The sequence below is a fragment of the Crinia signifera genome, chromosome 4 (genome assembly GCF_055691185.1).
Source record: "Crinia signifera chromosome 4, ASM5569118v1, whole genome shotgun sequence".
In the NCBI taxonomy this organism is placed as follows: Eukaryota; Metazoa; Chordata; class Amphibia; order Anura; family Myobatrachidae; genus Crinia; species Crinia signifera.
The window spans coordinates 16,689,352-16,701,494 of NC_139220.1; the positions used below are offsets into that span (position 1 = coordinate 16,689,352).

Genomic DNA, 12,143 nt, shown 5'->3' on the forward strand with positions numbered 1-12,143 from the left:
CTGAGGTCATGGGTTCTATCCCCACCATGTGTTCTATATATATACGGGGCAGTATGGATGGTGTAATAGTTAGCATTACTGCCTCACAGCACTGAGGTCATGGGTTCTATCCCCACCATGTGTTATATATACCAGGCAGTACGGATGGTGTAATGGTTACATTACTGCCTCACAGCACTGAGGTCATGGGCTCTATCCCCACCATGTGTTATATATATACAGGGCAGTACGAATGGTGTAATGGTTAGCATTACTGCCTCACAGCACTGAGGTCATGGGTTCTATTCCCACCATGTGTTCTATATATATACGGGGCAGTATGGATGGTGTAATAGTTAGCATTACTGCCTCACAGCACTGAGGTCATGGGTTCTATCCCCACCATGTGTTAAATATACGGGCAGTACGGACAGTGTAATGGTTAGCATTACTGCCTCACAGCACTGAGGTCATGGGTCAGATTCCCACCATGTGTTATATATACAGGGCAGTACGGACGGTGTAATGGTTAGCATTACTGCCTCACAGCACTGAGGTCATGGGTTCTATCCCCACCATGTGTTATATATACGGGGCAGTACGGACGGTGTAATGGTTACATTACTGCCTCACAGCGCTGAGGTCATGGGTTCTATCCCCACCATGTGTTATATATACGGGCAGTACGGACAGTGTAATGGTTAGCATTACTGCCTCACAGCACTGAGGTCATGGGTCAGATTCCCACCATGTGTTATATATACGGGGCAGTACGGACGGTGTAATGGTTAGCATTACTGCCTCACAGCACTGAGGTCATGGGTTCTATCCCCACCATGTGTTATATATACGGGGCAGTACGGACGGTGTAATGGTTAGCATTACTGCCTCACAGCGCTGAGATCATGGGTACTATCCCCACCATGTGTTATATATACGGGGCAGTACGGATGGTGTAATGGTTACATTATTGCCTCACAGCGCTGAGGTCTATTCCCACCATGTGTTATATATACGGGGCAGTACGGATGGTGTAATGGTTAGCATTACTGCCTCACAGCACTGAGGTCCTGGGTTCCATCCCCCCATTGTGTTATATATATGGGGCAGTACGGATGGTGTAATGGTTAGCATTAATGCCTCACAGCACTGAGGTCATGGGTCAGATTCCCACCATGTGTTATATATACGGGGCAGTACGGACGGTGTAATGGTTAGCATTACTGCCTCACAGCACTGAGGTCATGGGTTCTATCCCCACCATGTGTTATATATACGGGGCAGTACGGACGGTGTAATGGTTAGCATTACTGCCTCACAGCGCTGAGATCATGGGTACTATCCCCACCATGTGTTATATATACGGGGCAGTACGGATGGTGTAATGGTTACATTATTGCCTCACAGCACTGAGGTCATGGATTCTATCCCCACCACGTGATATATATACGGGGCAGTACGGATGGTGTAATGGTTAGCATAACTGCCTCACAGCACTGAGGTCATGGATTCTATCCTTACCATGTGTTATATATACCAGGCAGTACGGATGGTGTAATGGTTACATTACTGCCTCACAGCACTGAGGTCATGGGCTCTATCCCCACCATGTGTTATATATATACAGGGCAGTACGGATGGGTGTAATGGTTACATTACTGCCTCACAGCACTGAGGTCATGGGTTCTATCCCCACCATGTGATATATATACGGGGCAGTACGAATGGTGTAATGGTTAGCATTACTGCCTCACAGCACTGAGGTCATGGGTTCTATTCCCACCATGTGTTCTATATATATACGGGGCAGTATGGATGGTGTAATAGTTAGCATTACTGCCTCACAGCACTGAGGTCATGGGTTCTATCCCCACCATGTGTTATATATACGGGCAGTACGGACAGTGTAATGGTTAGCATTACTGCCTCACAGCACTGAGGTCATGGGTCAGATTCCCACCATGTGTTATATATACGGGGCAGTACGGACGGTGTAATGGTTAGCATTACTGCCTCACAGCACTGAGGTCATGGGTTCTATCCCCACCATGTGTTATATATACGGGGCAGTACGGACAGTGTAATGGTTACATTACTGCCTCACAGCGCTGAGGTCATGGGTTCTATCCCCACCATGTGTTATATATACGGGCAGTACGGACAGTGTAATGGTTAGCATTACTGCCTCACAGCACTGAGGTCATGGGTCAGATTCCCACCATGTGTTATATATACGGGGCAGTACGGACGGTGTAATGGTTAGCATTACTGCCTCACAGCACTGAGGTCATGGGTTCTATCCCCACCATGTGTTATATATACGGGGCAGTACGGACGGTGTAATGGTTAGCATTACTGCCTCACAGCACTGAGTTTGTGCGGAGTTTGTATATTCTCCCCGTGTTTGCGTGGGTTTCCTCCGGGTACTCCGGTTTTCTCCGGGTCCAAAAATATACAGGTAGGTTAATTGTCTGCCTACAAAAATGAACCCTAGAATGTCTGTGTGCGTGTACATGTGGTAGGGAATATAGATTGTAAGCTCCTCTGGGGCAGGGACTGATGTAAATGTTCAAATATTCTCTGTACAGCGCTGTGGAATATGTGTGTGCTATATAAATACATGGTAATAAATAACCTGCACGCATATCTAAGGGGTGCTCAGAGCAACTGTAGACCTGCGTGCACATTTGAAGGGAACCCGGTGATGTCAGCTGCCTGCCCCCCAGAGCATTGGTCTATTAGCATGAAAAATTGGCACCCCAAAAAACCTTTCCCTTGTGTCAACATTTTTCCATGTCGATCTGTAGCTTTGGATCTAGACACCGTGAACCATATAATGAGAAGCACAAACATCACACAAGTTCCTTTTATTTAAAAAAAACAAACTGCGGTGGAAACAGAATAGCTGACAACATGGCGCATATATGTGTTGCGACGGAGCAAAGCAACAAGCGGGGGCAGATTGTACCGGGCGAGGTGTAACAGACGTATATGCTCACTATTGGGAACACAACAAAAATATTTTCCTTTCTGGTATTTTAAGTAATTGCTGTATTGGGCCATATGGAGAGGTCTCGCACCCGTTTCCTTGCTGTAAATTATCATTTGGCTATTGTTCGCTGCAAATGCCCTCGCAACTATTGTGACACCCCACCCCCCCCCACCCCCACGGCTGTATAACATTACATCAGCCCAATACCTTAAAGGAGAGAATTTCGTGCGGGGTAACCGTCCTATCTGCCACAGAAGGATCGCAGTATTTATACCATAGTGTGACAAATTCAAACGCCTTTAGGTGCCCTCGTCATTGGTTACTTCTGGGTCTTTACACTCCTCTGATTGGCCAGTCTCCAGCACACTACAGCCATTCAAAGAAGCTGTACAGATGGTTTCAGTTTTTCGATTGACCTCGCCAAAAGGTGACCATGTCAAGTGGAGTTTTTTTTTTATACAGTTTTCCAATTTTTTACTTTGTTTTTTTCCATATTTTACCATTTATGTGAACTACGATTGAGAACCTGTGCGGAACGCTGCAGAACACTTATTGGGGGTCCAGGTACTACACATTAAATGTCGACTCATTTGAGGTCACCCTAATAACCATTCCCATACAGATTTCACAATGAGGACCCCACATTTTTCCTACAACCCCTTGGGAAGACGGGTAATAATTCCTAGAACAGAGTTTCCAAAACTCTTACTCCGGGATACAAGGTTATCCAGGCCTGAGCACAGGGGACTTAATTAGTCAATGTGACCCATCTAGACTGAAGTATGGATATCCTTAAAACCAGGACTGTACAAAGGCGGAGTTTGGGAAACTGGCCTAGAAGGAAATAATAAGCTGTTGCCTTTGGGGGTGTAGTAATAAGATGGTAAGAAGGGATACAGCTGCGGCACTGGGAGAAATGGTGGCAGGTCACGGTAGACTTCGGGGTGTGGTACATACGTCATCCCTATGACGGTAAGTGGGGAAATAATAAATGGGACAAATAACAGAATAACGCACCAATCAGCGCTGCTGGGCCGGTATCCGGTAACGCGGACACTGCCCACAGACGCATCACCCCATGTGGTAAATCAATATACAATACTATGAGACATAACCTACACAGAAGACTAGGACAGCCTGTATTTGGATATTGCTGGTTGTATAAAGTCTAGGAAGCACATTTTGCTGCAAACCACCAGGACGTGGTTATAAGATGGCGGTCACGTGGCAGTTGTTGGTTTCATCCAGAAACAGCGCGCTAAAGACGTCGTTGAAGAAGGACGGGTGGTATTTGCAAGCTCTGGCGCAGTCCGGGTTGAAGTTGACTTCTAGAATCTGCGGTTGCATCACCCGTTTACCTGCGAAGAGATTACACAACGTGTATTTACTTACATTTATATACTGCAGGGAAAGGCACTGGTCATTTTAGCTTGTTTTTCTGAAGCCAGAGACTGATAGCTAAGCAGCGCCACCCAGTGGCCAAATTATATTATTACTGGTAGAGAATTCGATAGCATGGACATGTAGGGGGAAATTTACTAAGAATACGAAAAGTTGCATTCGTATTCTTGCTACGAATTAATACGACAGCATACCTCGTATGCAAAGTCGTGTTCCGGAGGGGAATTTACAAAGCAGTCATATACGACTGCTTTGTAACCCTCCGATGTCGTATTAATTCGTATTAGCTGGCCGTATATACGGCCGCTAGTACGAATTAGTGTAGGCAGTCTGCACGGATCAGTCAGATCCGTGCAGGCTGCAGAGTGTAAAAAAAATAGAATTAAAAATAAATAAATAAACGAAACGGCCGTAACCAGCACCAGGCTGACCGAGCCGGGGCCTCCCCGATTTTTAACAACCAGCCCCAGGCTCCAGGTCCGGTTCCCAAAATACGGGGGACAAAATGACAAGGGGTCCCCCGTATTTTAAGAACCAGCCAGCAGGGTAATGCCACAGCCGGGGGGAGACTTTTTATACAAGTCCCCCCGGCCAAAGCATTATGTACCCCCTGACCGGTCAGCCTGGCCAGGGGCCCTGGGGGAGTGGGGACCCCCCCAATAAAGGGGTCCCCCCCTCCAGGACTTACCTGACCAGGCTGAAGCCTGATGCTGTCTCCGGAGGCCCTGTGCAGTGGCCACCGGGCTGATTAAGTGTAAAAAAATAGATTTAAAAACTATGGTTTTAAACTGTGGAACTATGAGTCCCAGCAAGCCTCCCCCGCAAGCTGGGACTTGGAGAACCACAAGTAGTTCCACAGTAAAAAAAAAATAGTGAAATAAATACACACTGACACACAATAAAACTTTAATTCATCCAAAGCCCATACATACTGATACTTACCTATCTTTACATTAGTCTGATACTTCCCCCACAATGACTCCCTGCAGTGAGGGAGGCCAATACCATCCGGAGAGAAGTCTGCCCATACACAACTGACTTTTTTTTTTAAATTCAGGCCATTGCTGAGCACCAACAATGCACTACTCAGACACTACCTGACTGCTCCTGCCTAGCACTGTCCACATCGTGCCGTGTGTCAGACATGACGATGTACCACTCCCAGCTGCTGCACTGCTCCCGCCCACCACCACCCACCAGCTGCCATATTAGGGACACTGCAGGGCTGCGGGTTAGGGGGTGAGGAGGGGGGCATTAGATTTAGTCTTTTTATGGACAGACTCAATCTCGGAACGAGCAGCTTTTAAACCCAAACCTCAAGCCTGAAAAAAATCCCTACCTGCTCTGCAACATGTTGCTTACATGTACATAAATGAGGAGTATAGCAGCGGGCTCAAAACACACCCCTGTGGTCCGCCTGTACTAACCAAAGCCTCACCAGACATGAGTTTACCACGTTTTACTACTTGTGGTCTGTCGATCAGAAAATTTTAAATCCAGTTGCACCATTTAGACCTAAATAAAAAAAAATTGGAAACCAATGACACCGGTATAAATGGTATTAAACACAGAACTAAAATCCACAAATAAAATTCTACCATAAGAACCCTTTTTCTCTAGATGACTCTGCGTCTGATGTAAAACCGTTCAAACCGCGTCATCTGTAGACCGGTTTGCTCTATAAGCAAACTGGAAAGGGTCAAAATTAGCAGCAAAATGGGATTTAATATGACCCAAAATTAGGCGTTTAAAACATTTCATCACCAGCGATGTTAAGGCAATATTACCTTCCCCGTCCGTGTCCCACTTCAGCATAAGGTCGATGGCATAGATGGCACGAGACGACGGGTAGTTACAGATCCCATGAGGAGCAGGCTTGGATACGGCCGCTTTAAACAGTTCTCCAAAGGTTTTGAACACTTCGGCCTGATGAGGACAGAAAGCTGGCATTAGCCCGCTGGGCACGTACACAAGGAGGCACTCTGCATCACAACACTAAATAACAGGATAACGCTCTGCCAGGTACTTAATACCAAGTGCTCCCCTATATTGCGCCATTACATTTAGCTTTGTAGGATATCAAACTGGTTTTCGGAGCCTGTATGTGACGTATGGACAGACTGAAGGGGTGTATGACCTGTACAAAGACCTAGGTGAGCAGGGAACAGGCGGAATCGCACAAGAGAGTTCCTTTGTTTGTTCTGTACAGCAAATCGCTGAGGGCCGCACCCAGGAATTCTCCGATCACTGTGGTTTTATATCTGCAGTGCTTACACATCCGGCCAGAGCCTCATTATTTGTATCCCATTAATGATGGCAGGAATTATATACCTCAGTCATCAAACTCCTTACTTCATCTTCCATGCCCGTTGTTAATAATATACACAGATCTGATGGACAGGGGGCAGATTCAACAGGTATTGTAGTAGTTTAAAAACAGGTTACCTATTCCAGCAGCTCAAGAGGGAGTCGTAAAAGGACAATCCTAATAATAATCGTTATATAGCAATTTTCTCCTAGCAGGACTGAAAGGGGCAGATGTATTAAGCTTGGTGAAGAGGTGAAATCGATGGTGACAACGCACCAGACAATCAGCTCCTAACCATCAAGTTACAGACATTGGAGCAGATGTAGTGGAGTGGAAAGTTATAATCAGATCCTAACTTTTTTTAAATCCAGCCTGTAAGTAGACAGTTAGGAGCTTATTGGCGTGTGCATTACCACCTCCTATTTTATCACTTCTCCAGGCTTAATACATCTGCCCCTTGGTTTGCAAGATGACAGTTAGGAGCTGTTTGGCTGGTGTGTTATCACCTTCGATTTTATCTCTGGTCCAGGCTTAATACATCTTCCCCTAAGTGCTTTACAGTACAAAATACAAACCAGGTACCGTACAGATGAGTGAAATGCGGAGCAGGTCTATATTTGAAGGACTCTAGATTGGGGGCCTCTCGCACTGTATGGTGAAGAGTGTTCCCCATAGTGTCAGAGCTGTAAAGCTGGATCCCCAGATGAATCCTGGGAGATTCTAGGTACTGCTAATAGTCCGTCACCTACAGATCGCAGTGGTTGAGCGGGGCCAGTAAGGAATCAGAAGCAGATTCTGGAACCCTGAGCCCTGGTCATGTAGGCCTGTGAATGTCACTAAGCCAAGCATGAACTTAATTTGCCATCGTACAGGCAGCCAGTGGAGTAAGAGAATGGGTGTTATGTGGCCGGAACCGTGCTGGCTGGGTAACAGCTTGGCAGCTGCATTTTGTGCCATCTGCCGGCTGGTTAGATCAAACCTAAAAACTGTAGAGGGTAACGTAAGAGTCCCTAGTGTCTGTGTTCCAGTGGTAGGGATAATAGACTGTAAGCTCTGTGGGGCAGACGGTAACATGCAGTGATGCACAATTGGTCTTATCATAATACTAATAATAAAAAATAATAACAATGGTAGAATATAAAGGGACAATTTTGACTGCACCAAGAGCAGCTAAAAAGGATTATATCAAAAAGAGGTTGCAAACCTCTTATGACTTGTAGTATTCTCCTCAATTGCGCTCCTACCACCTTAACCAAATGATTATAAAGGTAAATATGACAAAACAATAAGGACAAAAACACTAGGACAAAACAATAGGATGTTTTTTGTCCTATTGTTTTGTCATCTTTGAATTGAGGAGAATATCTACCTAATGGTAGGTTTAATTTGCAAAGTATGAAGAAGGAGAAAAGAAAAATGCACAAATTATGACTTTCAATTGACACGAACATGTCATGGTCCACAACAGAACACAACACAACACAACACAACACTACACACCTCTATGGATTTCCAGGGATAGTCCGGATACTGCTTTTCAAACATTGTGACAAATTCATCACAATGAACCTGAAAGACAAACAGCGTTGGAAAGTGTCACATATGTCGGGATTCCCCAAAACTAGCAACGGTCATCACATTATGATGACTGTCAATCATTTAGCAGCCGAAAGCATTTAGGAGCATTTAAAGGGCACCGAGTGGAAGCAGCCATGTTGCTTACTGCAGATGAACTCCTTGATTCATGTCCTACCAGCGTTTTCTCTGGTCCCTAGAGAAGGGTACCCGCTGCATTCTCAGATAACAGCATGGCTGTCTGCACTGGGTATCGGCAGCGACACCTGGCCGGGGGAACTACGTAGTGATCGCAGGGTGGCTACGGAACCGTTCCGGCCAGGAGGGGAATACTGAATCCTGAGCAAGTTCCGTCCCTGGCTGATTCCCTCCTGACTCTTATGCAGTAAAGCAGTGAGATACAGAGTAAGCTGGCACAGGAGCTAGCACTCTATGCCGCCAGCGACATGCACTATGCTCACTCCCGGGTCCGCTTCCTGATTTTTTTTCTTACCTGCTTTAACTGCACATTCGGATCATAATTCATAACTGTGAAATGTTTCTCATAGTCATCCAGATCATTAAGGGCAAAGGGCCTGTTGGAGATGGAGAAAAGCCTGTGAAATCAGTGACGGGGGGGAGGACTCACTGATGGTGGGAATGTCTGCTTATTGGCCGGCTATAGGTTCACACAGGGGAGGCCACCGATCCCATCCTGTGCTTTATCATTGGTCAGACCCCTAGTGGTGGGAGGAAATGCTAACTGTACCGTGAATGACCGGAGACCGGGTTTGGTAGTGTACAGGGTCCTACCTGTTAGCGAATCGGAGCCAGAAGACATCGTAGACGTAAAGCTTGAGAGGACACACCGAGCGGAGAAGAACCACATAACGGATGTCGAACTTCACCAACCCAACGTCGTCGCGATTAAACAGCACCGGATCCTCCACGTACTTGCAAACAACCTGGGTAGTAAGTAGATAAAAGTGTAGCTTTGGTGTTAGTATAAATCGCCACAACAAGCGTGACACACATAACAGTAGTAACGGCCACAATCAGCAACAAATCGCACACTGTAATACTATAGGAGTATTGCTCAGGAGTTGTCAAACTGTCCCTAACAAAGGGGTAGTTAGTTACTACTAGACCTAAGGCTGCAGCTACAGGTTTTAGCTTCCTGTGTCTACACACTGCGTCTCAGCGGGATGCAGCTTCCTGTGTCTACACACTGCGTCTCAGCGGGATGCAGCTTCCTGTGTCTACACACTGCGTCTCAGCAGGATGCAGCTTCCTGTGTCTACACACTGCGTCTCAGCGGGATGCAGCTTCCTGTGTCTACACACTGCGTCTCAGCAGGATGCAGCTTCCTGTGTCTACACACTGCGTCTCAGCGGGATGCAGCTTCCTGTGTCTACACACTGCGTTTCAGCGGGATGCAGCTTCCTGTGTCTACACATTGAATTTAAGCGGGATGCAGCAGGCTTGTGTATATATCCTCTTGAGTAAGCATCCTGCTAAACATTTCCTGTTTCACTGCATCCTGCTAAATATTTCCTGTTTCACGGAATCCGGCTAAAATGCAATGTGTAGACGCGTCAACAGATTTACATGTGAACGCTCCTTCCTGCCAAACAGGTCCTTGTAGACGCAGCCTCAATCAGACCACACCACAGTGGCAAGCTGTAGTCACCGGCTTATGGAACAAAAATGGGTGGACAAAGTGAGAAAGGAGGAGGAGTTAGGGCGGAGTGAATATTAGAAAAAAAGATGGAGAAGATACTGGGAGAGCAAGCAAGAGAGGAGAATGAGAAATTGAGGGGTAGAGATGTATGAAGCAGTGATAAGGGAGGAGAAGTGAGCCAGAGAAGTGGATCATGGCAGGCAATCAACTGCTCTGTATCCAGGGCTGTCTTAACAGCAGTGTAGGCCCCTGGGCAAAGCAATGCACTGGGGCCCTTACCCATTCTCCCCTCCTAGGGGTGGGGGGTGGTATCAGCAGCAGCTTTGATGTCCTATGGGTGGCAGGGGGTGCTCTATCTTCCATTCAACATGTAGGACCTGGAGCAGTAACTTCTGCTAATTACTCCTTTACTGCACAGGTGGTGGGAGGGAGAACACTAATGTGTGGAAGGGGACACTGAGCTGAATAAAGGGTCCCTTGTAAATGACTGCCAGGGAGGTGGGGGGGGGGGTTATACGCAGGGGAGGGACGGATAATGGAGTGGGCTTAATATTCGTAATTTTCCGGTGGAAGGGCAGCTTGTTTGACTGCAGATATCGCCATTATCTGGTAATAGATTTCTCTAGTATTAAAACCTAGAGTCACAACTTTCAGGAGGTGCTGGGGACTTGGGGGATCAGAGATCAGGAGCCAGAGCAGTCCATTGACAAAAATATAAAACTGTACACCAGAAGTTTGGGGCTGGAGCAGGGACCGGCTACTGGAAGGCTGATATCTCTGGTTGTGGGCATGATAGAGACAAGTGGCTAGTGTCGGCAGAAAGGAGAGAGTCCCAGCTTTTGGAATATACTCTCAGAAAAACTCTAAGTCAGAGAAAACCTGAGAAATATGACTGGGAAGTGCAATTAACAGGTCGGATCTGGACTGTTGAAGTTGGATATCTCCAGTTCCCCAGGGCCGATTTTCTAAATTCTGGTATCCCTGGAAAAAGGGGATCCTCAGCTATCAGCATAGGACCCTTATACACCTGGGGCCCCTGGGCAAGTGCCCATTAAGCCCATACGAAAAGACGGCCCTGTCTGTATTATTTTATATTATGCAAATGAGTAATGTTACTTCAGTGCTCTGTGTACGCTGGTTATCGGGCTCGCCACAGTATATATAGGGGTCCCCCGCCTTGGTATTTACCAACATATACCTCAGCCTTTCAGGGTCATCTGTAATTAACACGTATATCTTTACTGTTCCCTTGAAGACGTGTTTTGGGGCGATCTACACCCAGCAGGTCACCTATTAGTATCCATTATTCCAACCTCGCTTCGAATGTATCTACCACATTGTTCTCTCTGGGCAGCGCCAATATAACCGGCAGGGTCATGTGACCCGACAAACCTTCGGCGTGCTCTCCCTCTGGCGGATGATGTAAGACAGGTTGGTGGTCACGTGCGTATCCAGGCTCCTGGCCAGGTTCCACGGCTTGCAGATCCAGTGATTGTCTTCCCCCCTGCAGACACAACAGGAGGGATGTCAAGCTGGAGCTCATCTTTGTTTTTCCGGGGCGTTCCTACACTCAGGGGGGAGACGTTGTCCATAGCAACTAATCAGATTCTATAGTTTTTCTGGTACGCACTACAAAAAATAGTAGCTAGAATCTGATTGGTTGAAAGAGAGGGCATTTGAATAAAATGAGAAAGTGGCAGATTGTTGGTTATACAAGGAATGTCCTGGACCCCCCCTCCCCGTCACTACAGCCATCAGGAACGGTAATATGCACCCTATGGAGATCAGCAACACATTACTAGTCTACTACGGTTCCTCCTTACCGCTGTTCACGGTGCTTAAAGTAGTTAATGAACTGCGGAAGTTCGGTCTTTAGATTGAAAGTGCGCGGCAGCCATATTGGATCTTCAGTCACCCCAACCCTTCGGGCAATGGATGCCAGGCAATCCTTAACCGTCAGGAGATTCTCACACGGGAACTGGTTGAGCAGGACGTGAGGTCTCTCGGTGCTCAAGGCCCTGACCAAAAAAAAAAAGGTCAAGTTTTAAAATTTGTCTCAATCATCCTCCTCCATAAAATACATAATTTACACAACAGTAAATGCAATTGGAAATACATTCAATCTGGGATTCCAACTGTCGGAATCCAGGCCCGTTTTCGTGTGGTCCGACAGCACATTGACAGTCGGAATTCAATGTTCTGACTGTCGGAAAGTCAGCGGATTGGAA

At 46.6% G+C, this 12,143-nt stretch overlaps 1 protein-coding gene across 2 annotated transcripts in view; it reads right to left on the reverse strand.

The window, feature by feature from the left end:
- Positions 1-2,831: 2,831 nt before the first annotated feature.
- The window catches only part of TTLL12 (tubulin tyrosine ligase like 12), a 52,197-nt gene continuing 42,885 nt past the window's right edge, over positions 2,832-12,143 (reverse strand). For both annotated transcript variants that reach the window (XM_083181252.1, XM_083181251.1), the window contains exons 8-14: positions 11,739-11,933; positions 11,308-11,419; positions 9,048-9,199; positions 8,749-8,830; positions 8,181-8,249; positions 6,160-6,298; positions 2,832-4,329 (exon numbers count right to left, since the gene is read on the reverse strand). In XM_083181252.1, the coding sequence (XP_083037378.1) occupies positions 4,178-4,329; positions 6,160-6,298; positions 8,181-8,249; positions 8,749-8,830; positions 9,048-9,199; positions 11,308-11,419; positions 11,739-11,933 (901 nt within the window). In that variant the 3' untranslated portion in view covers positions 2,832-4,177. The remainder of the gene's footprint in view (positions 4,330-6,159; positions 6,299-8,180; positions 8,250-8,748; positions 8,831-9,047; positions 9,200-11,307; positions 11,420-11,738; positions 11,934-12,143) is intronic.